A 17,763-nucleotide genomic window follows, 5' to 3' on the forward strand; every position below is an offset into this window, starting at 1 on the left:
ATTAGCAGAAACAGAAGATGTTACTTGTGCAATGGGCCTCTTGCTGGCACTGAAGTGCATTTGTTTGGGATTTGCTGCTGTCTTGCATAGGTTCTGGGATTGAGTTAAACCTTGTGTTAGTGTCCTGCAAGACCTTTTAATTTAGAATCCTGAAAGACTGCCTTTTTAGTTTCTAAGTCTTTCCAAAAAGTACTGACTAAACAGTCCTTCGGGATCATATTTCAGGAGAGCAGTGATGGTGGATGTCATTTTGTTTGTTTTGTTTTGAGACAGAGTCTTTCTCTGTCGCCTAGGCTGGAGTGCAGTGGCACAACCTCGACTCACTGCAACCTCCGCCTCCCGGGTTCAAGTGATTCTCCTGCCTCAGCCTCCTTAGTAGCGGAGACTACACCACGCCTGGATAGTTTTTGCATTTTTAGTAGAGACACGGTTTCACTCTTTTGGCCAGGCTGGTCTTGAACTCCTGACCTCAAGTGATCCGCCTGCCTCAGCCTCCCAAAGTGCTGGGATAACAGGCATGAGCCACCGTGCCCAGCCGGTAGATGTCATTTTGAAATGTGTTCTAGGAAGGTAGTGAGGAAAGGAGAGATTAGCTTTTAGATCCCTGTCATTGAGAAGTTTGTGAAAGGAAGTGAACAAAAGTGTTGGGATGGTCACACATTTCTCAAGTGTAGGAATATTTCACTCATCACCACCATCAGATTTATTTAGGAGAGCTGAAGGACATAAAGGGAAACCTACCAGGAAAAAAGCTGCCGTGGAAGATGGCATAATGAGGCCCACAAATTAGGAGTCAGGAGTTAGGAAGGGATGGATAATCATACGTATGTTTCTCCTTACATCCTCTTTCTCCAGAAGGGAGTGGCCACTCTGGCCCTTCCCACAGATTTATCATCAATGTCAAGGCTTAATTAGACAAAGTTCTGGGCTAGGTAGAGGCTGTTGAGTGGCCCTGACTAATGAGGGGGCAGATGGTATGCAGTAGCTTGCTTAGGTCTTTTGCCCTGAGCTTTGGAGACTGACTCCATCCTCTCCTCACTGACCCAGAAAAAAAAGTGGTCACAGGGATGCCTAAAAACTGATGCTTAGTTCTGTTTACTCAAAAGTTCAGGGAAGGGAGTAAAGAAGAAACCTAAATGTTGGAGTAGGGAAGTTAAAAATCTGGCTCCTAGTCCCATAAACTTGAGATCCACAAAACTACTGAAAGAAAGTACCCTGTGTGAACTCTTCAGGGCATCTAACATTGAATCTTTCTTTACTCTTGAAATACATTTAGTTTTTATAATCTATAAAAATTATGTGTACATATCAATTCAATGTTTGGGGAACTACCCTGGAGTTTTTAAATCAAGACTGGGAGATGGAAATTTGCCCTCCATTCCATCTTAACCTCACCTTACCCTGTCCTACAGCTTACAACAGTTTCAGGCTCTTGAACAAATAGCACTCAAATCATTTCAGTAAGGAAAGGGAGATGCATATGATTTATGAATACGCTGGAGTGAAATCTATCTTTCCAAATTATAAATTTGTATTTCTAATTATAAATGGATTCATAATTAAAATTCCTGGGAGCAAAAGCTGTATTCATTGAGTTTGGAAAGAGAAGCTCTTTTTTTCCCTCAGTATCTTTTCTAAAAATAAGTGCTCCCTATAGCTCCTTAATGCAGAAAAGTCTGGTGAAGTCAGAGGGATGACAGAATATGTTCACTTGCTTTGATTTATATTACTGATGATTTACCATGTTCTCAAAGTTTGGCCTGCTTCTTGTAAAATGTCAAAAGCTAAGTAATTATCTGTTCTTTAAAATTCAGTTACGGTGAAGTTTCATTTGAATGAAATATTAGACATTTAAAATGAACTCAATTCCTACTTTTTTTTTTTTTTGAGACAGAGTCTCGCTCTGTCGCTCAGGCTGGAGTGCAGTGGCACAATCTCAGCTCACTGCAACCTCTGCCTCCCTGGTTCAAGCGATTCTCCTGCCACGGCCTCCTGAGTAGCTGGGACTACACGTGCCCACCACCACGCCTGGCTAATTTTTTGTATTTTTAGTAGAGACGGAGTTTCACTGTGTTAGCCAGGATGGTCTCGATCTTCTGACCTCGTGATCCGCCAGCCTTGGCCTCCCAAAGTGCTGGGATTACAGGCGTGAGCCACCGCGCCCAGCCTACATTTTTAATTATGGTGTGCACATATGTTAAACTTTTATACAGAACAATCATTTTATAAGTAAGCCAAGTTAAATAATTCATTTTTATATTCTTACGCCAGAGTCTTCAGATTTATAAAGGACAATAATAAAATAAGTAGTAAAAATATGTATGCTTGTGTGTATCTCTATTTCCACACCCCCACATTAATTTTCCCCAGAAAAAGGCCAAAAAAGTTTACCCCTCTAGCCAAAAGTTCATTATTTAATTCCTCTTGCCTTGATTTGACATTAAACCCAGGGCTACATTTCCCAAAACTAGTTCTTAGGTGTGGAATGCCTTATATAAAGTGCAATTTGTGAAAATGCAAAAAAATTTTTACTCACAAGTGGCTATAAACAAGGCAGGCACTTTCATACCCTTAAGCTTTGAGAATAGATGTGTACACAGAAATATAAGGTGCATGTAAATGGTCCTTCTCCAGTGTGTTTAACTGATTGTCAGCGTAGCCTTGTCACAGAGCATACCCAGCATTCCAGCACCAGGAACAAACCCAGGCCCCATCAGATGGCGAACAGACCTACCTACACCAAATCACACACACACACTCACAGCTGCAGTTTGTGCCCTTGCTCCCACAGACTCATGTCCTCGGGAACCTTCACTTGGATACCGGGTGCCCGCCATCGCAGCTCAGCATCCACACAGGGAAATTCCTTGTGCTGCTTTTGTCACTTATCATTTCTCCTTTTGATCCAAATTGTTTGTGTTTCTGTTTGTTTTTTTAACTATAAACTCTGTGAGCTCAGGATCTATATCTGAGTCAATGCTGTATACCCCACAGCAAGGCTACCTATTATCGGTGCTTAATAATGTGTTCAAATGGATGCAGAGACACAGAATCATGTGGCCAGAATGAGGTCATGCCAAGCTTCTGACATTTGGTTCAGGCCTCCTGGCTTCTCATCTCTCTAGAGGACTCCCACAGATACTCATGCGCCTGCCGATGAGTACAGGCCTGGAGCCCACAAAGCAGCTCAGAAGAGGAGGGGAATGAGTGGGAAGTGGGAGACAGGACTATTAGAGGTAGCAATGAAAAGACTCAGGAAGCGAACGAACGTGGGTATGTGAGCATAGACCCCAGATGGCCCAGCCTTGGTTGCTTGGTTCCTTCCACACCTTGACACTTCAGTGGGTTCTGAGGGATATCTCTCCAGACCACAAGGCCTTTTAAAAGGAAAGGGCAACCTTGCCTCTCTGATGGTCCTGACCTACAGGTCAGTGCACTATCCACATAAGAGTCCGTGGCTTCACTCCCTACAGACTGAACTTGGGGTGGGGGGCACCCATGTCCTTCCTGAGGAATGCTAGCCAGCTGTCATAGCAGGTGTTCCCTAGGGAGACAGGCCAGCAGGGCATTGTTGGCTCTCGGCAGTATCCATCTGTCTTGGCCCGGGAGTGGCAGCTCAGAGGGCTTTGAGTCTGGCTGCCCCTCGGAGGCATCACCCAAGGGCAGCCGCTCCGCTACCTGTGATGCCAAACAACTCCTGCATGAGGGGCGTAGCAAAGGGGTGTATGTCCTGGATACGCAGCAGCCGCTGGGTGTGCTGGGCGTTGATGCTGCGGAGCTCGGTGAGCATAGCCATGATCTTCAGGAACAGGAACCTGCGTGCCAGCCAGAGAAAAGGTTGTGGGTGCAGCCTGCCCTTTCCCTGACCCACAAGCCTCAGGGCTGCTCTGAGGCCGCGCAAGCATAATCTCTGGACATTTCAGGTCAGCCAAGAGACAAGGCTTGGCTGAATTCCGTCAGCTTCTCTTTTACCCCGTGGATGAGAAAGGCAGAAGAGCCTGCCCAATACTCTCCCCACTCCCATCCCATCCATGGGAGTTGTGTCTTTTTTTTTTTCTTTAAAGAGACAGGATCTCGCTCTGTCACCCAGGCTAGAGCCTGATGGCACGATCATGGACTCACCGCAGTGTCAAACTCCTGGACTCAAGAGCCCTCCAGCCTCAGCCTCCTGGGTAGCTAGGACTAGAGCACATGCCACCATACCTGGCTAATTTTTTAAATTTTTTCTAGAGTTGGGGTCTGGCTATGTTGCCCAGGCTGGTTTTGAACTCCTGGCCCCAAGGGATCCTCCTGTCTTGACCTCCCAAAGTACTGGGATTATAGGTGTGAGCCACGACACCCAGCTGCGGGAGTTGCATCTTTGTACACAGAGACCTCCGTGGGAAAATCTAGATATTGCAGCTACCAGTTTGGGGGTGTGGGGCTGTCACTGCCTTCGTTAATGTCCAGGGGCCAGGACTGAGCAGAGTCGTTGTGGAGGTTAGGGGCTGCAGGCTGGAATCCCTTCCTGGAACTAGCTTTGGATCTAGTGTCTGAGATGTACCATATGCCTCAGTATCCCCATGCTGGAAAAGAAAGCTGGCACTTCCAGCCTCCTGCCTCCATACAAGGAAGGGTTGAGCAAATAAAGATATGGCCACTCCCAGCATCCCAGGACACCAAGCCAAAAAGAAAGCTGTGCAGGCCAAATAAGGATTTCAGTTTATAGGTTCACAGTATAATACTCAGTGTTGGCCTTAACCCTTCATGGCCTTGGGCTCAGTAAAATCCAAGTTTGTCTCTGGGCCTGTGGGCATCAGTCTGGGCAGTAGGTCACAGGAGCTACTGAGGACCAGTGAAGGTATAGAAGCCCCTTTCTGGGCCACGTCCCCCTGTTTGCCTGTGTTTTTCCTGGGAAGTGGTTAGGTAGTGCTCAAAAGTGTGGGCTTTGGACCTGGTCTCACTGGGTCTACCTCCAGATGCCACCCTCTGGCCATGAAGCCTTGGGCAATTTCCCTGAACCTCGGCTCCCTCACACCACCCTCACGGGTCCTCAACCCTGCTGTGCTCACCTATGAGCAGGCTGGGGCCGATTGCATTCAATGTAGGACTTCAGAGTAATGGCGAATTGCTCCTGCAGCTGGTCCACCACGCGGTGTTGCACCACACCTGGGCGGTCTGGAGGGGAGGGGAGGGAGGTGTGGTGCAAGATCATGGGGCAAAGACAAGCTCAGTCCAGCCCAGAGTCAAGGCATTGCTCACCAACCACCTTCCAGAGCTGGAGTCACCCAGGCAGGGAAGTGAGGGAAGACCAGGGCTGGGCATCACTCACTGACCCCAGGAGAAACCAGCGAGAGCCCCCATCGTGGCTGCGCAGTGAATGAGGAGCAAGGCCATGGACTGGGACCTTCCCTGGGGAGGGCAGATAAGGCTGGAGGGATGTCAGGCAGCCTAGGCGAGACCCTCACCTGGGGAGAAGAGGGAGATGGCCTGCATCAGCACATACTCCTCCTCATGCAGCTGCAGCTTCTTCAGCATGTAGTGGAATTTCAGCATGGGCTCCAGTAGAAGTTGCTGGAAGCCACCTGTGGATGGTAACAGGATGGAGGGGCAGCTTCTCAGCAAGCTGACCAAGATCCAGTCATCCCTCACCAATATCTTGTTTTCCACCACTCCATCTTCCTGCCCTGCCATCCCAGAACCTGCATATCCTGGCGTAGCTCCCTTCCTCCCATAACTGCAGTGTTTCCCTCCTTCTGCCAGGGCAGGCAGGCTCTCTCGGGCACCTGCAGTGTCTTCCAAGCAGTAGGACAGCCGGCCACACTCCCAGGTTCCAGTCTCCGCATTGAATACTGTGTTGAATCTCAGCTGACACAGCTCAAAAGTGGCCCCCTTCAGCAGGGAGATCTGGTCCTCGATGGGCAAGTCCCTGGCAGCAAGGATGGGGAGGGGAGGACAGCTCCCTGGGAGGTGGCCCACAGGCCGGCACCAGCAGCCATCCCATAATCCAGAAGTTGGGGCGAGAGGAAGAGAGAGGATGGCTCCTTTCCCTGAGGATGACTGTGGCTGCTGTCTGGCTGCCTCTCATCTCTCCCCTCACAACCTAGCAGACAGTTCTGCCCTGCAGCATCCTCTCCTCCCCTGCTACCTCCGGGAACTCCACCCACTAAACTTGGCATCCAGGTCCCTTACAGCTTGGCCCCATCTCCTTCAACTCCCATACAACTCCTGACCTACAGCCGTGCTTTGGCTTCTGGTCCCTGGCCTCCTCCTTTCTGCCTCAGTTTACCCCTTGGAATGACTGCCCCTTTAGTATATCCTGCTAGCCCCTCAGGCCAAGCTATGTCTTTGCCCCTCTCAGAAGTCTTTCCAGAGTGCAGTCTCCCCTTTCCAGAGTGCAAGTGCCACCCTTTTGGCCTGAGCTCCAGCAGTGAGGATGTTTGCTTCCTGCTCTCGGTGTTGGGTTTAATGTGCACACACGTATTTCTACTGTTTCCCTGCAGCCCAGATGCCTGCAGCTCTACTCCTAGCACCGGAGCACAGGCCTAGCCATGGAGGCAGCTTATCAAGCCTCTGAGATTATGGTTACATGGATACCCTTCCAGTCCCGCAGGGACCACTCCCTCCCAACCTGGGAGGGGCCCCCACCTCCCCCCTAAGGAGGCATTGCTTACAAGGAGGAAGCTTCACAGCCTGAGAGGGAGGCTGCTTACTCTGGGTTTTGAGGAAACACTACCTCTGGCCTTGGCCTCCTTGGGAATTCAGGCCCTGCGCTACTGGCGCCCATCCTTCTTTTAGATCCGTAACACCGAGCTACAGATGCCATGTAATTGATCTTACTCTTCTGTGCCTCCCCATTGCCCAGCTTAGGACCTGGCATCGAGCTGGCTTTGGTACTTCCAAATCTACCCTCCACCACTGATTAGCTGTGACCTTGTACAAGTTTCTTATCCTTGGGGAACTTCAGTTTCTATCTGAGAATGAAGATGGCAGTGACACCTCGGGTCACTGTGCTCGACATTGGTGGCCATGAGAAATAGCAAGTGAGGAGCCCTGATGTTAAATTGTCAGTCACTGGATTTCACCAAAGATCTTCCAATGTCCACATTTATAAGTAGGCTTCTCTCCCTGACCCTTTAAGCTAATTTGCCACCATCTGAACCCCATTCCAAACCTGCTGTCAGCATCACCCCATTAAATAAGTCATGCATGACTCCTACAGGGCCAGAGAAGAACCTCTGGGCTCCTAGACTATAACCTACCCTCAACCTGCTGAAGAAACCAGGAGCTTCTGGCAGGTGTGTTTCAGCCCCACTTGACCAGGCTTGGCAAGGCAAGGTGGCCTAACCAAGGACAGATACACCTGGCACCATCCCTAACCCTAAGACTGCAGACATATTCTGGGGCTGTGGTTCCTGCCACCCCAGTAAGTTCCCATGTCTCCCACTAACCCCAGTTGCCCCCATGGTTGTTGCCTCCACATCTAGCTCTGGGGAGACCTGACCCTTGGGCTCTGAGGACCACCCACCCTCCCCATGGCCTTCGCAGCCTTATCTTGTCTATTCCTCTCATTCTTTGCTCTGGAACTGTCAACATGTGATTCCTGCCCCTTTAAGGGAGAGTGGGAAAGACTATCTGAATGCCCACTCTGTGCTGGGTGCTCTTCAGATGTGTTCTTATTTCACAGAACAGCCCTGCAGGGGAGGCATTGCTAGCTTCCACTGAGCAGGTGAAGAGGCAGAGACGCTGGCAGGCCCACAGCCACAAACCTAACCAGCCATACAGCGAGGGCTCTACTCCGCAGCAGCACTGGCTGCCCCGGGGAGCAGGGCGCAGGAAAAGGAGGGTCTTCTGACACCAATATCCCCCAAATTCAGGATCTACCCCAGGCCCTTTGAACCTCCTGGCCACTTCCAGTTCCTTTCCACACCCAACCACCCAGTCTCCATGTCCTACCTGAAGTAGGAGATGACTTTGGCAAAGTTGATGATGCCTTTGAACATGTAGGTTGACATGTCAGCCATGTGGGGCAGCAGGGAGAAGATCTCTTTCCCACCATTGTCGGCTGGGGGTTTGTAGTTCCAGACACTGCCATCCTCCCCCCGCAGCTGCAGAGAGACCTTCACAGAGCACAGATCTTTCCTGACCTGGCTCCACTTGGCAGCTTCTTCCCTCGATGGGGCCTGCAGAGATTCTGGCAACTCGCAGCCACTGCTAAGCACCCCTGGCAGCTAGGACACATGCCAGGAGGCAGAGAGAGGAGAGACAGCATGTGGTTTCATAGACAGGTCCCAACTCAGGCCCCAGCCAAACAGGCACAGCCACAGTTGCAGCCCGAGAGGATGCATAAATGCAGGCATTCACACCCACACGCACGTGTGTGTCCTCACACACACACACACAGCATTTGTTTCTTCTCTCTGGTGTTCTCTATGAGATGAAGGTGATTTGGGGATCTATGAATTAATGGTCACACACATCCCTGCTTGGTTAAAATGGAGGGTAAGGTGGACTCCAACCATGGTGTGTCATTCCAAGCATTCCAGATGTTGGGCTCAGGAGACTCAGAAGGTTTAGGGTGCTATGGATGGGAAGAGCAGATCTGAGGTCACTGGGCTAATCCAGTTCTTTGGGCTGGGAAGGGCCACCTGAGATATCTATCAGTGCAAAGGGGAAGGAGGGCGCTTAGAGCACAGACATGGTTAATGTGCTGGGATCAAGAAATACCAGTTTACGAAAGTCACACCCCCGACACGTCCCGACCCTGTCCTCATAAAGCCCCGAATGCCAGCAACACTGGGGAACTGCCTAGCTTTCCCTCCACTTATTGCTCAAACCCAGTTCCTACCTGCTTTAAAGGAGAGAGCAGCGATTTTCAAACCTGAGCCTGCAACAGAATCACCAGGGGCTCCTGCCCCTCCCTGGAGCTTCTGATTCAGGAGGTCTGAGGTGACCTGAAAATCTGCATGCTGATGCTGCTGACCCAGGGACCACACTTTGAGAACCTTTGGGAATGAGACTAAAGCTTTGAGGAGCTAGCACAGATGCAGGACCAGCTCTCCAAATCTACCCTCCACCACTGATTAGCTGTGACCTTGTACAAGTTTCTTATCCTTGGGGAACTTCCGTTTCTATGTGACAATGAAGATGGCAGTGACACCTTGGGCCACTGTGCAGTTCCTCCTACCCGGAAATTCTTGAAATGGGAGAAGGTAGTGTCAAAGGTTTTCATCTGAGCATCCATCAGCTCCCTGATCATCATCCGCTGCTCCTCTGTCAGCCCCTGCACTTCCAGTGACTGAGTCCCGATCCGTTCTCTTTTCTTCTTCTTGATCAAAGCCCGCCTCTCCTCCACCGCCTTGTCCGACATGATCACTGCGGGGACAGCGACGCTGGCTCAGGCACACGTGCCCCTGGTCAGCCTCCAGCCCCCCGGGGAGCCACTGCATAACCCTCTCAAGGCAACAGAAGGCGTTAGGCAAAAGGGAAAGTAATGGTGGCAGGCAATTCTCCCCTGTCTGGACTCAGGAGGCCTGTGGGCTCCTCTAGAGAAACACCTGGGTGAGGACAGAGGTGAGGTGCGGCTGGTGTGTCGCCCTCTGCATTGGAGTTTGTGAGGACACTGTGGGGCGCTGGCAAGAACACGGGCTTCAGAATCCAAAGGCTCTGGGTTTGCGCGAAAGCTTTGCCACTTACTACCTGTGACCCCAAGCAACCTCCTTAGCCTCTCCTGCCTTCAGTTTTCTCCTTTGTGATCCAGAGAAACCGTGTTTACCTCGCATCGCTGTTAAACGAGACCTTGCACGTAGGGTGCCTAATATAGTTCCTGGTACATAAGAGATGTTCAGTCAATGGCATCTACAATTATCATTTTCTGGTGAATTATATACTGAGACTCTGCAGAGGTGTCTGGGTCTCCAAGACCCTAGAGAGCTGGGCTACAGCTTAGCAAGAAAGAGCAACTCCAGACACTTCCTATATAGCCCAGAGCCTTAGGGTCTTCTGTGGATTTCTGGAGCCCACTCGTGTGTGTAGAGCAAAGCTATGAGGTCCTTGGTGGGGAGAGATCAAGAATGCCTGCCAGCAGCCTAGAGAACTTGTCCTTGAAAGAAGCAGCTTTGGGTCCCTTTGTGTTCCACGGAGACAAATATGCACTAGAAACATCTAGCCTTTCCCGCATGAGCCTTAATCTCATAGCGACCTAGGAGCACAAATATATCAAAGTTAAATAGGTAGAATGAGAACACCTCATGTCACCTGTCTGCAAACAGTTCCCCTATAAAGATCCAGGTCTGGGGTAGCTGGTGGGGCTAGCAGCTAGAAGGCCCGGGGTCCTATCACCCATGTGGCTCCTGCTTCCCTCCCCCAGATTCACACTCCTACCCGCAAATGTGGTTTCAAACCATTACAACAATTATGAAGGGGACAAAAAGAATGATGGAGGAGCAACTGAGGGGAGACAGAGGGCACGCCCTGTCCAGGGCTGCCCGGCACACATCCCAGGGCAGAGATTACCGACTCCCTCCATCTCCCAGAGGGCCGGCTGCAAGCGCTCCCCCAGGTGGCTGCCTGTTGCACACGGACACCAGCTCACATGTGCACGCGTGTTCACGCGCACACACCCACGGCACGTCCCTACTCGGAGCCCTGCACCCCGGCCCCGGCCCCGGCCCGCCCGCGAGGCCCACTGCTCACTCTCCTTCTTCATGCCGCTCTCCAGGCACTTGCGCAGGCGGCAGGCCTGGCACTGTCGCCGGGTCTTCCGGGTGATCTCGCAGGCGCCCTTCCGGAAGGGGCACCTCAGCCGGGCGTTGCGTTTCATGGCCCTCCTGTGAGAGAACGGGGAGCAGAAGGGAGGATGCACGGGTGCCCGGGCCCTCGGCCTGGGGCTCCGGGCCACACCACCTCCCTCAACAGCCCCTACCGACTCGGGGAGGGGGACACTAGCCTTTGCGTCCCAGCTGGGTCAGGTTTTATGGGAAGGGTGTAGGTGGGCATGCCTAGAGGTCCAGGACTCAGCTAGAGGGGGCAGAGCCGGGGAGGAGACCTTTTCTGGCCATTCCGGCAGGAAATGGGACACGTGCCTTTCGCTGGCGCGGGCAGCCCCGGAACCACTTTCTGGGACACTTCCGCTTCAGGCCCATCCTCAGCGCCTTCCCTTCTTCCTGAAACACCTGTCCCCTCCTCTTTCACACCCTTGTTACCAGAAAGTTTCCATGGAGATGGGCCTCTCCCTCGATTTCCCCTCCTTAAAGGAGGGAGCCGAGGAAACCTGACCCCAGGAGGGTAAGAAACCAGAGAAGCACCCCGCCACCCCGCCACCCACGTCCCCAGCTCCCCTTCCAGACTGGGAGGCCAGGGAGGAAGGGGTGAACTATGGGGAAGTTTTTCTACCCTACGGGGCAGCGGCTTCCCCATGGCAGAGTGGATTCCCCTCGGTGACCTAGGGGGCAAAGAGGTCGAGCGCCTGGAAAAGAAGAGTGTGCAGGCGGGACCCACGGGCCCCGCACACCCCTCTCTGCGGTGCGCAGAGAGGCAATGGGGCAGATGCCTTTTGGAGACCCTGGTAGAAGATCTCCTCCTCCCAGCCCAGAAGTCCTGCCTGTCCCACAAAAGACACAGTCAGTGCAGCCCTACCTTTACTTTCCCCATCTCCGCAGCTGGCTGGAAAGAACAATTTGTCCCTTGGCTCTGGCCTCTGATTCTGGTCCAGAGTAGAAACTGAGGGAAGGCTGGCCCAGGAGCATGGAACAGCCAGGTAGGGCTGCAGAGATTCCCCAGGGCAGGCCTGGGAAGCTGAGCCAAGCGCGCAGTGACCCGGCAGGTTTGAGCTTGGAGGCCTCGGGCCTCGGACCAGTGACCAGCCCAGGGACATGTTCTTCACAGATGCCATCCCTGCGTTTTGCCTTCCCAACTGGCCTGGGTAAGAAAGCTCTGATGCTACATGGAAGTCCACTGAGAATGGGTAAAAGATGAAACCGAGGCTCACATTAATTAAAGGTATGCTATGTATCAGATGCTAGGCTAGGTATTTTGCAGTTTTGTAAATTTAGTTCTCAAACCCTGTGAAACTCATAATCTCATCTGCCTAGCACAGATGAGGGAGACTGAGGCTTGGAGACGATGGATCCCCAGCTGTCCTCCGGGTACATGACAAGCTGAAATTTGAATCCAGGTCTGCCTGATACTGGATTTAGCTTTTGCCCACTACAACATGTTGCCTCTTTCTGAGAGTCCCAGGAATAGTACCCAAACGAGGAAGGGAGAGCAGAAGATTCCCGCATGCTGAGGCAGGATGCATGGACACTGCTTGGGCAGCCTCTTCTGTGCCAGCAGCATCTGGAGCTGGTGCGGACATCCACCCTCTTCCATGCAGTCAAGTGGCGTGTGCCCAGCTCAGGGACATATCTGCTGCTCTTTGCTAGTGACTAGTTCAGGCATAGTCTGGGCCCAGCTCTAGCCAATTTGAGGGGACTCCTGGGAAAGATTTCCTTACTCTCAAAGATGGGCCTTTGTGCGCCTCTGCTGAACATAATGATTCCTGCCTGGGGCCCCAGCACTGTGTCCCCACAAGGGGAGCCAGACTGCAATCAGAGCTCTCAGGTGGGATGGCTGAAGAGAAAAATGGAAAGAACTGAGCTGCTGAACTCACCAACCTGGAGGCCTTCAGACTTCCTGTTAGGAGAGGTAATGCATTTTCCTTATTGCCAAACCAATTTGCGACAAGTGTCCTGTGACTTCTAGCTGAACCCAGTCTGACACTGCTGATGTGTCTCACCCCTGTTATAACTCAAGCAACATGAATGTTCATTTCTCCCCAGAACCTGCCCTTTTCCATTTGAATGCCCAGCCACCAGGAAGAACTCTGCAAAGGGCCGTCAGGCTGGCTGTCTTGGGAATGCATGAGGGTCCCACATGTGGCTCCTGAGATGGGAGCTGCTCCTTGCATACCCTGTGCCCTCTGGAGGGTGAACCTGGAGCACTTCCTCACACAAGGCTTTCTCCCCTCCCCACCCCTCCCCTCCCTTCGGTCTGCTTCTCTTCCCATGGTCTGAGCATTTATTTTATGCCATTCTTTATGTAACAACCACCCCAGAAGGCGGATGTGGACACTTGGATTTGGGGTTTTCAAATTCCTTATCTTTCACTGAGCCATTTTCCATTTTATTCAAGAGCACATGGAGAAACCAAGGGATATCTTAATGGAAGGAGACCTTTCCTGGGTAGGACAGGAAGACTGAAGATGGAGGATTCCTCTGGGATATAAATGGCTCCCTTGAGACTAATTACAAGGTCTTTGGGTGGGCCACCAGCCCACAATCTGAACCTGGGGGACAGGTCAAGCTGAGGCCCTGAGACATTACCCAGTGGGTTAGTGGCAGACCCCAGTTAGGTGTGACCCAGTGTGTCAGTGGTGGCGCGTGGGTGAAGGCTGATGGGTAACTCTACCTGAAAAAGCCCTTGCATCCTTCACATGTCATGACATTGAAGTGATAGCCAGTGGCCTTGTCCCCACATACACGGCAGATTTGGGGACCCCCAACTTCCTTATCTGCATTGACACTGGGCTTTCCAGGAACAGATTCTGTGTCCTCACAGTATACAAAGTCAGCATGGTTCCAGCTTTCTTTGGGTCTCACCTCCAGGTTTGCTTCTGGGCCTCTTGGACTAGAAATGAGAAAACCACAGAGAATGAAAAGACTGGACAGGGATGTGCAGAGGCCTCAGAGGAAACACTCTGTCCCTTCTATGCATCACTCACATTTGGGCCTGTGAACTCAGGAGCTGACCTCTCATGGGGAAAAAAAGCGGGGAATGGGGGTTGGAATTGTTATAAAGAGAGCTGTAATCGTGATGTTTTGTACACAAAAATAGAGCCCCGGAGTAGAACATGTGAACAAGAGCATGGGAAAGATAAGGGTAAGAGGGAGGAAGAAATGAGAAGAAAAGAGAGCAGATTGTCTGGGTCGGATCATGGAGGCCACAGCTGAGTGGACTGAGGTTAGGAAGCCACAACCTGGCCAGAGGTCTGAACCGGGAGCAGCTCATGGACAGATTACTTGTTCAAGATGATTTCTGGGATTGGGGACATTAAGGGAGGATAGTCCTTCAGGTAGGGTGTGGCCCAAGCTCCCACAGTGAGCTAGAAAGGCTGGGCAGAAAAAATTTTCAACTAAGTAGCCAGGCAGATGGGGAAAAAGTGGAGGCATGGTGGGCAAGATCACAACGTGGGAAGAAAAATGGCCTGTGGTCCCAGCAGAGCTGGGGTCTAAGTGGATATTGAAGAACTTGTGCCTATTAATAGAGCTGTGGCTAAGCATGGTGGCTGATGCCTGTAATCCCAGGGCTCTGGGAGGCTGAGGCAAGAGGATCGCTTGAGCCCGGGAGTTTGAGACTAGCCCGGGCAGCAAAGTGAGATCTCGTTTTTACAAAAAATAAAAAAAACAGCCAAGATCGATGGCGTGAACCTATACTCCCAGCTACTTGGGAAGCCGAGGTGGAAGGATCTCTTGAGCCTGAGGGTTTGAGGCTGCAGTGAGCTAGAATCATATCAGGGCACTCTAGCCTAGGTGACAAAGTGAGACCTCATCTATAAAAGAAAGAAAAAAAAGAAAAAAAATTGAGCTGTACACAAGGATGTCCTCCCCAGGCAACTTCCACCTTGAGAGCATAACTTGAATTCTACTTGGAACAGACACTGAGGATGTTCAGTAGAAATGGGGGATTGTCCTGTTACTACCATCCCCAAAAGTCTCTTTAGGCACTGACTGAAAAGGGCAGCCACGACCACAGATGATGATGCTTTTTCTAAAGCCAAAATCGAAACTTTAGTAAAATTCTAACACATAAATTTCTGTTTCCAACATCATGACAGATGACATCTGACAGTTGCACCTGTAAGAGTAAATGAGAAATTAATCTGTCTCTGACCCTGGCCCTCCATTACACTGGGAATAAAATACATTGACAGGAAACCTGAACTGAACAGGCATAGGGGAAAATCCCTGATTTTTCAAATCATAATCCTGACTTTATGTAGGCTTGCAGACAAAATGTATACTTTAGGTGTTCATAAAAACCTCAAGCCAAAAAGTTGATTTAAGATTTAAAGTGCATTTGGGTTGGTAATTCTCCCAGATACCCACAAAAGCAGACAGAAATCCTCCTTTCTTTTCTTTTCTTTTCTTTTCTTTTTTTTTTTTTTTTTTTTTTGAGACCGAGTCTTGCTCTGTCACCCAGGCTGGAGTGCAGTGGCTCCATCTAAGCTCACTGCAACCTCTGCCTCCCGGGTTCAAGCGATTCTCCTGCCTCAGCCTCCTGAGTAGCTGGGACTACAGGCGCCCGCCACCATGCCCGGCTGATTTTTGTATTTTCAGTAGAGGTGGGGTTTCACCATGTTGGTCAGGCTGTTCTCAAACTCCTGACCTCAAGTGATCTGCCAGCCTAAGCCTCCCAAAGTGCTGGGATTACAGGTGTGAGCCACCGTGCCTGGCCAGAAATCCTCCTTTTTGGGGGAACTCACTTTCCACTTTCTACCTAGGCACAAATAATCACATATAATTTCAAAGAAATATGAGCAAATACTCAGAAGTCATGAATGAAAAGACTGGCACAGCATGATGAGCAAGAGTCAGCAAAAAAAAAACAAAAAAAAACAAAAAAAAAAACTTCTAGAATTAGACATGAGAAGATGCCCTGAATTATCAAACACAGAAATGTTTAAATAAACAGTACAAGAGGTTGAAGACATAAATAAATAATAAACGACCATAACATTGACCAAGCAGATTTGAAAAATGAATAAAAATTTACTGTAAAAATCGGAATAAACAATGACTTCATAAACCAATAATAACAATATCTTGGGAGTTAGGAAAAGCAAAATACAGCTAAAATATGGATGGACACAGTAACTAAGGTTCTGTATTGTTGAAGGGAAAAAAAGACGGTAAATCTTAGATTTTGATTAGTAAAGTGTGCTTGTTGAAATATCTAGGGTTATCACTAAAAGTCCAAAAATAGAATGCATGAATTGGAAGCTAATAGAAAGGAAAAAATGGAAGGAAAAAAGTTCAAAAGAAGGCAATTAGAGAGTTAAGAAACTGAAAGGGTGAGACAAATAGAAAACACAGATATGTGGTAGAAATACCAAATACGGGGCTGGGTGTGGTGGTTCATTCCTGTAATCCCAGCACTTTGGGAGGCCAAGGCAGGCGGATCACCTGAGGTTAGGAGTTTGAGACCAGCCTGGCCAACATGGTAAAACCCCATCTCTATTAAAGATACAAAAGGTTAGCCGGATGTGGTGGCAGGCACCTGTAATCCCAGCTACTCGGGAGGCTGAGCCAGGAGAATCGCTCAAACCCAGGAGGCAGAGGTTGCAGTGAGCCGAGATCGTGCCACTGCACTCTAGCCTGGACAATAAGAACAAAAGAAAACTTCGTCTCAAAAAAGAAGAAAAAAAGATACCAACTATGTTGGTAGTTAAATGTAAATATATTAAACATAATTAAACGTAAATATATATATGTATATATATATATATATTTTTTTTTTTGAGACAGAGTCTCGCTCTGTCACCCAGGCTGGAGTGCAGTGGCATGATCTTGGCTCACTGCAAGCTCCGCCTCCTGGGTTGACGCCATTCTCCTGCCTTAGCCTCCCGAGTAGCTGGGACTACAGGTGCCCGCCACCACGCCTGGCTAATTTTTTTGTATTTTTTTTAGTAGAGACAGGGTTTCACCATGTTGGCCAAGATGGTCTCAATCTCCTGACCTCATGATCTGCCTACCTCGGCCTCCCAAAGTGCTGGGATTACAGGCGTGAGCCACTGCGCCTGGCCATTAAATGTAAATATATTAAAAGACACTGTAGGACTGGATGTGGTGGCTCATGCCTGTAATCCCAGCACTTTGGGAGGCTGAGATGGGTCAATCACTTGAGGCCAGGAATTCAGGACTAGCCTGGCCAACGTGGAGAAACCCCATCTGTACCAAAAATACAAAAATTAGCTGGGTGTGGTGGCATGTGCCTATAATCCCAGCTACTTGGAAGGCTGAGGCATGAGAATCACTTGAACCTGGGAGGCAGAGGTTGCAGTGAGACAAGATTGCGCTACTGCACTCTAGCCTGGGCAACACAGCGAGACTCTGTCTCAAAAAAAAAAAAAAAGCACACTGAGAAACATGGTTTCAGCAGATAGCTGCAGCAATCTTAGGTTCAGGATTAGTATTTTGGGACAGATTTTGTATTAGAGAATAAGGGATGGAACAGATACCAAAATGGAAACTAATGATTATTCAGGTCCTTTGTAAAATGTCACTCACTGTCTTAGTGCATTCAGGTGGTCATAACAAAATATCAGAAACTGAGTGGCTTATAAACAACAGAAATTTATCTCTCATGGTTCTGGAGGCTGAGAAGTCCAAGATTAAGGCACTGGTAGATTCAAGGTCTGGTGAGAGCCTGCTTCCTATCATCTATGGCACTTTCTCCCTTTGTCCTCATATAGTGAAAGGGGCTAGCCAGCTAGCTCTTTGGGTCTCTGGGACCTCTCTCTCTCTCTCTCACTCTCTTTTGAGACAGAAAAAAAAAAAAAAAAAAGAAAAGGAAAAACTCTGCCACCCAGGCTGGAGTACAGTGGTGTGATCTCAGCTCATTGCAGCCTCTACCTCCTGGACTCAAGAAATCCTCCAACTCAGCCTCCTGGGACTACAGGTGCATGCCACCATACCCAGCTACTTTTTTTTTTTTTTTCATTTTTAGTAGAGACAGGGTTTCCCC

At 49.9% G+C, this 17,763-nt stretch overlaps 1 protein-coding gene across 3 annotated transcripts in view; it reads right to left on the reverse strand.

The window, feature by feature from the left end:
- Window positions 1-2,396: 2,396 nt before the first annotated feature.
- NR1I2 (nuclear receptor subfamily 1 group I member 2) overlaps window positions 2,397-17,763 on the reverse strand; it is a 38,208-nt gene continuing 22,841 nt past the window's right edge. For 2 of the 3 annotated variants that reach the window (XM_003261867.2, XM_012501056.2), the window contains exons 2-9: window positions 13,429-13,647; window positions 10,675-10,808; window positions 9,167-9,354; window positions 7,936-8,210; window positions 5,766-5,908; window positions 5,448-5,564; window positions 5,052-5,157; window positions 2,397-3,815 (exon numbers count right to left, since the gene is read on the reverse strand). In XM_003261867.2, the coding sequence (XP_003261915.2) occupies window positions 3,653-3,815; window positions 5,052-5,157; window positions 5,448-5,564; window positions 5,766-5,908; window positions 7,936-8,210; window positions 9,167-9,354; window positions 10,675-10,808; window positions 13,429-13,460 (1,158 nt within the window). In that variant the 5' untranslated portion in view covers window positions 13,461-13,647 and the 3' untranslated portion in view covers window positions 2,397-3,652. The remainder of the gene's footprint in view (window positions 3,816-5,051; window positions 5,158-5,447; window positions 5,565-5,765; window positions 5,909-7,935; window positions 8,211-9,166; window positions 9,355-10,674; window positions 10,809-13,428; window positions 13,648-17,763) is intronic. The other variant, XM_012501057.2, reaches the window with a different exon arrangement.

This window comes from Nomascus leucogenys, chromosome 21, assembly GCF_006542625.1.
Source record: "Nomascus leucogenys isolate Asia chromosome 21, Asia_NLE_v1, whole genome shotgun sequence".
In the NCBI taxonomy this organism is placed as follows: domain Eukaryota; kingdom Metazoa; phylum Chordata; class Mammalia; order Primates; family Hylobatidae; genus Nomascus; species Nomascus leucogenys.